We start from the raw sequence: 7,633 nt of genomic DNA, 5'->3' as shown, positions 1-7,633 counted from the left end.
TTTTTTTTTTGAACGAGTTTCCCCATCGAACGACAGCTTTGTTTATCGTACAATTTGAACGATAGCGAGCGAGTTCGAAGCCGTTCGAACGACACTCTGCTTTTTTTCCACGTCTTTTTCCCATTCCTGTAATCAAATATCGTGATTTCGTTTCCATGTCCAGAGAAGTAAAAACAAAAAAAAAAACAAAAAAAAAGAAACAGAAAATCAGAGAAAAAGGAAATCGTATGAAATTTTCAATGCTTTTAAGCCTGCTCGAGTAATCGTGTCAAGAATTTTCAAAAAGGAAAGCAAAATATGTTTGGAAATATCTTTGCTCGAAAGCCTCTTTACCACGGCAAATAACGAAGAATTATTGTATTAATAATATAACGAAGAATTATTGTGTAATAATATAGATATTACATGTACAATTTAAAAATTTCATCATTCGTAATAAAAAATAATCTAAAAAGAATTTTGAATAAGAGTGCGCACTCTAAGTATTTAAGTAATTATTGTTAAAAATTTGGCAGATGTAAAATAACGTACTTTTTTGATATTTAAATGATTTTTCGTAAAATGTATAAATGAAAGCTTGTGTACTCCACTATGTTATAAAGTTTTCCTTTCTTCTTTTTTTTACTTTTATGTGCCTGATGGAAATTTTACGGTCCAATCGTCGATAGTTCTAGTGTTAAATAAAAACTAAAAAGTCGAAAGTATTTCAAACATCCTCTTCCAATAAAAGTATCGTATCGACTTCTGGAATTACTAATTTTCATCCATATTAACATCGATAACGGTATCCTCGCGCAAAAGAAGGAAACCACGCAGGATCGTCCTCAATTCTAATAATTATCAATTTTCATTTACCTTTTCTCAGTAATGGGGTACGTTCAAATAAAACAACCGGATACGAAAGCGAGATAAAAGGGTACATACATTACGCGAAAGTACTAATTTTCATCCTCTTCTTTATTTCCAGACTCATAACTCCTTCCAAAAAAAGGGAAGAATAATGAGAAACGATATACCAGATCATTTTCAACTCTTTTTCATGTATTATATTTTCAATTTTTATATTTCCATTTCAGGTTACTTCTTTTGTGGAAAAAAAAGAAAGTGTCAAATGAAAAAATGAGAAACGACAATAACGTCAGATTATTTCCAATTTCTCGAATTTCTGAATTTCGTACTTCCTTTTTGACCTGTTTCCTTAATTGAAAAGAGAACAGAGGGTAAAGTCTAAAAGGATTAAATGAAAAAAAGAAAAAAAGAAGGAACGGTACAGCGAATTATTTTCAATTTTTCGAATTTCTAATCTCCATACTTTTCATTCGACGAATAAAAAGGAAAAAAAAAAAAAGGAATAAAATTTAAAACGATCGATTCTTTTCCAATTATTAACATTTCACATTTCTCTTTCCATCTATTTCCTTAATTAAAAAGAAAAGTGAGAGAAGTAAAGAAAATAAAAAAAAAACAGTATTTATACGTATCAGTATCACTGACCTTTCTCTTCGATTCGCAGATAGCAGCAGCTCAGCAAGCCCGAGCATCACAGCCTGGACTACAGCAACGACGATGATCTTCAGCTTACCAGCGATCGTGTCTCTCATCTCCTCACCATCGATGACGATGATCACCTCCAGCAGGTAGCTCACACGCGCCCGCCAGCACGCCACTGCCACTGTTTGAAACACAAAACCACTGATTGAAACACAAAAGAAAGAGAGAGAGAGAGAGAGAGAGAAAAAGAAACAGGAAAACAGAAGGAAGAGGAATAAATAAGAAAACAAAGGAAAAAAGAAAAGAAAAAAAAAGAAAACATCGTCCATGTAAAACCTAGTAGTCTAGGGCTTCCAGTTATATATGTTACTATGTATGGAGTAGATAGCTCGAATAACAATTGATTTTTATTCACGAGTGGGCCTGTGTGTTGAGCGGGAGGTCGAGAAGAATATCGAGCAGGTATATTCGACACGCGACAGATAGATACTCGCCCGTGGCGTGACTTTCGTTTCGTGGCCAGTTAGCACTGTTTTCATTCAATCCCCGAACAAAACGAAAAAAGAAAAAAAAAAAAAAAAAAAAAAAGAATCGCCGCGTAGAATGGTGATCCACCCTCCGCGGGCAACAGTATCGTCCCCTCGTCCACGTTAGGGGATGCTAACTCGAATTCTTTCGAACTGGGTTTTCGAAAAAAAAAAAGAAAAAACTGTAAAGAATTTTTGAAAGTTCCCGCTACACTGTGCAATCAGTCAAGCCCTCTCAAGAAACAAGAATTCGCTTAGGAAAAAATTCGCGAGTGAAATTCTACTTCGCGGGTCGCTCGGAGCTTGCCTGCGGAGGGTTGGAGAAGGAAATTCGACTTTTCTCACGTTACTCAAAGTAAAAGAGAGAGAGAGAGAGAGAAAAAAACGAAGAAAGAAGAAAGGTAATAAGAGAGAAGGAAAAGAGCAACGCGGTGGCACGTGGTTGAATTCGACGAGAGGCAAGGTGGAATGTTTCGTTGCAACGTATGCCTCCTGTGTGTGAATACCTACACGTCCCCTGAAACAGGCGTAAAAAGATCGTCCCTTTCGAAGATCGATCGTTTTCCTCCGGCTTCTTCGTTCGTTTCGCACGGTGTTTGTCGTCGATCCATATATAATTGTTCTCCTTCTATTTCTTTTTTTCTTTCTTTTTCCCTTTTTTTCCCCCCCCCTTTCCCCCCCCCCCCCCTCCCTCTTCGTTTCAAATCGGGTTTGGACAGCGCGATTCGTTTAGCAACCCCAGTGTTCACCGAGCGCGTCGACGATATATATAGATATATATACACATACAGGGGTAAAATTAAATATTAAAACGAGTACGAATAACGTTAGCGCAGCGACGAACGGCGTTCTGCTCAATATCCGCTCCCTTTAAGACGTCTGACGAGGAACGCGACACCATAGGTACCGATTTGTAATCTGTACAAATTGTAATAAATTACCATTACGAAGTACGAAGTACATATTTACATTGTTTCTTACGTTCTTACGTTGTTCCATAAAAATGTGTCATCCCGTTTCATTTTTTCGTTCAGCCGAAGAGAAAAACTCTCCAGCTCACCCTCGCAAGTGCAGAATAGTATCCAAAGGTAAGTGCAGTATTTTCCAATTTGCGAAAAGAAATCTCTTCCGAGGGTGCTGAATTAAACTATCAGCGCCGCTTTTATTTCTTCGTCGTCTGTACGAATGGAGTAATGAATTTATTCATATCGAAAGAAGATACGAAGAGAATAACTTTGAATAAATGTTTGTCTAAAATTAAATAATTAAATTCGAGTATATTTCTTTCAGTCGGGCATTTTATTCGTGTAATAATTATTCATCGTCACAAACCTTCGTTCGAACGCTTCATTCGATCATGATACAAAAATTTCTCGGATTTTCATACGGATTTCATACGTTCGATCACGTACACGTATAACTGCACGCGCGCGTGAGTTTGAAAAAACAGAAAAACATCAAGCGTGTGAAAATTACTTCAAAATTTACACGTTAAACACGACACGTTACAATCGAATAAATACAATAAAGAGCAAATTTCTTGCTCGAATAAATCTTTATCTGACTAATCATTGTCTCGTTCGATTGGACGATGGACGAACAAAACTTTATCCAAACAAACTTTTGCCCAACATTGATGAGGAAACAATCTGGTTAACAGACCAACGATACGCAGCGGTTGTGTTAAACGGTTCTTAGAAATACCTCCGGATCATCCCTTAAATACTCGAGGACGATCAAAGAAATCATCCCTCGCCGAACTTGTTTCGCCCCCTCGGCGAAACAGGTGAACGAGAGCGCGAAACGAGCAACGAGAACGAGCTCTCGTTATTAAATTCCTGGAGCCGGTGGCGTGCGAGCTAACGATTATCGGTTTATGTAAATACCGCGCGCGCGCGTGGCCGCACACGCGAATTAAACGATGAATCCAGTAAATTCGATTTAACGAGCCGATAAACCCTTCCTGCTCAGGCACGAAACTCTTTCGTTGCAATTACACCACGGGGCGAACGGTCACGTTCCCCGCCGGCGTAATTCATGTCTTGCCGATATATTTCGACTGCGGAGACCGTGCACTTAAAACCGCTCACGAGTGGCCGTTCCACCTTCTTATTGCGCCGATCTTCGCCAAACTCTCAACCGCTTGCAATCTACGATGTTTCCTTTTTCACGGACGGGCCGAGGCGATTTTTCAGCCTGCCGAAATCGATAGCAACGCCAAGACACGGTGGACTGGGGACGTATCGCGCGTAATGTGTAAGTTGGGCTTGTTAGAGGCAATATTTCGAGGCAGAATTGGGCAACTGGCGGCGCTACCCCCTCCACTGCATCGATCTCCCCTCTACGTTGAAATTTCCTGGAGCAGTGGAGGGGGTAGCGCTAGCGATCAGGAAAGTAGGGGCAAGGGCCGCCAGTTAGCCAACTTCTATTCTGAAGTGTAGCGGCCTAGAGTCCCTCGAGTACGAGTTTCGAACACCGACTTGTACAAGCTGCAAGTGGCTGTGCGCCTAGCGTCGAAGTCTAACGATATTCGACGTTAAGCAAACAGAGTGCGGAACACCGCTAGGAAGGTGATCGTTCCAGCCTAGCGAGTAGTTAGAAAAAACAAGCGTCTGGGGTAAGAGGTCGCTGCCATCAGCCCCACTGATGAGTCTAGGCAGCGACTCTGAGACGAAACGCATTTCCTCACCTTTTTACTCATCACCTAGATCCAATCCTTTCATCTCCTTCCCTCATCCTCGCACCAATTGTAAATAAGTGTATGTACATATGTAAATAACCATAGCTTATATATATCAGCCCTTCAGAAGGAATCAGGAACTTTAACCCTCCGAGTACCGCAACAGAGTAACCCATGCCGGAGTCACTGCTGACTCACACCGATACTTCACTAACACATAGTTCATGCTCGAGACCTCCACCAATACTGTACGAGTTACGGTTTGTTCGAGCTCTAGACGTTACTATAATACAATGTAACAGATTTCGAGTTATGCTCGGATTTTCGTTGTATGTATACAAAAAAATAATCGATTGGTAAATTGTAAAAAAATTATACGCATCGCGAAGTATTGCGTATCATTACATATAATTTTTTGGATTTTTGTTGAGTGGGCATTACAAACATTTCTTTTGCATGAATCGCATACAGGCGAGTATCTGTTATTACTTCCTATACAGAAAGAGCATCTAGCACGCTTATTGTAATAAAAGGATGATTGTATGGTGGATTGTATTTCACTAACTATACAAATATTGCGTATATGATACGAGTCTGGGAGATGTGTACTGCTTCTCTCCTCATGAAAGACTGACTAAATGTTGCAACGTGACTTTTTGCTGCCAGCCAAGGATCCTTTTCCCTAGGCTTGGCTATGTTTCTACCCTTACCAAGATGGTAGAATGCCAGGATATCTGGAAATTCTCGGTAAGGTCGAGCTGTGGTGTCATTTTTTTGCCTCACGCAAATATGTGGCTTCTCACTGTGTGCGTAATCGTTTTCAAAACGACGCAGTACGACGAGTCACCAGTGACTCCGGCATGGTATTCCTAGGGTTAAACACCTGACATATGTACATGCAGAGATAAAATATAAATGACGTTTATTAAATAACAACGTTGGTGATGGATAATTGGACAAGACAAAGTACACAGACCAACAATTCAAATAAACTCTCATTCAATACACAATCAACTCTTTTTGTCTTTTGAACTTGTCAATTTCTATTAAATCAGTTGAACAAACAAATCTTCTACCGTTTATTTTCTTTTATCATATATCTAACAGATTAAAAAATATATATATATAAAATAGAAATTTGACCAGAATCCTACGAGATTGGGCAAATTTTATTTGAAACAAAGATAAAAACTGATAACTAATGATCCACGAAATTATATTATCTTCGTTTAAGTAAGTAACTTTATCTTGGACCTAAATCAATCATTTATCCCAGTTAACTGACCATCAGTTTCGCCAGAAAGTGAAGTTTATAGCACGATTAGAAACTATCTGAAGAAACGGATAAGATAGCCAAGTAATTCAATAATTTCATGAAAAAAAAATCAAACGAGCAAACGCCAATGAGATTATTTCAACGCCCATCGTCGAGTCTAGAATGATCGTATTTCAAATATTTTATTCAAACAACGTCCGTATCACCGAGAAACCGGAGACAGAAGACACAAGCGTGTGCCATTGTCACGAGCATCCCCTAATAGAATCACGAGGAGGCCGAGCAAAGCCTGGACGATTTAACTGACTCGCCTGATGCGACGGTGGTTCAAGTGCTCGGTAAATATTCCCATTAAAATTCAGTGGAGGTTATCGGCGCGCCTGCATCGAGATTAGCATCGTCCGCGTAGAAGGCAACGTGAGACGGAAGTGATGTAAATCAAGCTTTGGGCGTCTCGCGCACGAGCGGAGGCCACGTGCCGCGGAGAACACGTGCGGAGAGAGAGAGAGAGAGAGAGAGAGAGAGAGAGAGAGAGAGAGAGAGAGAGAGAGAGAGGTTTTAATTTCACCGAGACACAGAGCCAGATGGACCGAATGGCTCCTCTCTTTCTCTCCTTCTCTCGTCTTCTTCTCGCGCTTGGCCGCTGCTGGCCTTGCTGCACTCTTGATTAACGTCGATCCCGCGGTCCTCGTCCCTCCCCGTTTACCCTTTTCATTTCCCTTCTTCTGCACCTTCTCCGACTACCGACTCTTTTTCTTCCTGTCCTATTACCGCGAGAAGAAGTCGCCGCCAATTTGTCGACGCTGCGAGTTCGACCACGGTTAAACGATCAGGGGTAACGTTTTCTCTCGGTGTAGCCTGATCTTTTGTGGTTCGGGGACAGTGAGAACGGCGAGAACCCCATCGGAGATCGAAATGATTTCCTTCTTCTGGCGTTTTCGAGTAACTTTGTTTAAGCGGAGGATGGAAGGTATGTTTCATTCATTGAATGAAATGATATGATGTAATATGGAGATCGTTAATTTTTAACACTGTCCATTTTTTGCAGCAGTAATTCAATTTTAAGTGCACGGAGGATAAACTCAAAGAAGGTCGTTAAGTATGATGTCATTCATATGGAGTAACTTTTTAAATGGAAGATGAAAGATAAGTTTAGTGAAGATTGTTGTAAATCTATAGTCTGTTTGAAAATGAATCTAATGTTTTGAGTAATTGTAAGTAATTGTTTCTAACTACAGAATGGAAGATAAGCTCAGCGAGTATCATCAAATATTCTCAGCCAATTGTTAAATGGAAGAATTGAATTTTTGGTAAATAGAAAAGAAGAAATACTACAGATCGTAAATGCAACGTAATTGAATAATTAAATAATTAAATAATACGATTCTCTAGGGTGATTAAATGGTTGATAACAAGTAAAAATCAATTTTCCAACACATGTAAAGTTTTCAAATTTTTAAATTGACAAACGTATGTAAAATTTTCCAACATAAAAGACAAATAACGCACGAGAATTATTCGAAACGATAACTTACTTCCAAAATAACTTAATTCCAAAGTACAATCTCTTGAATAGAGATTAATTTTCACGTAGTCCAATATTCTCAGCCAATTGTTGAATGGAAGAATTGAATTTTTGGTAAATAGAAAAGAAGAAAC

At 39.4% G+C, this 7,633-nt stretch overlaps 1 protein-coding gene across 1 annotated transcript in view; it reads left to right on the top strand.

Annotated features, from left to right (window-relative positions):
• LOC122537478 overlaps window positions 1-2,971 on the top strand; it is an 87,845-nt gene extending 84,874 nt beyond the window's left edge. The window contains exon 5 of the mRNA XM_043670658.1: window positions 1,514-2,971. Coding sequence (XP_043526593.1) covers window positions 1,514-1,641 — 128 coding nt within the window. The 3' untranslated portion in view covers window positions 1,642-2,971. The remainder of the gene's footprint in view (window positions 1-1,513) is intronic.
• The last annotated feature ends 4,662 nt before the right edge of the window (window positions 2,972-7,633 follow it).

Source organism: Frieseomelitta varia, unplaced genomic scaffold (assembly GCF_011392965.1).
Source record: "Frieseomelitta varia isolate USP_RPSP 00005682 unplaced genomic scaffold, Fvar_1.2 scaffold_911, whole genome shotgun sequence".
NCBI classification, from domain to species: domain Eukaryota; kingdom Metazoa; phylum Arthropoda; class Insecta; order Hymenoptera; family Apidae; genus Frieseomelitta; species Frieseomelitta varia.
The sequence above is the reverse complement of the archived record's forward strand: the minus strand, read 5'-3'. Positions and strand labels throughout refer to the sequence as shown.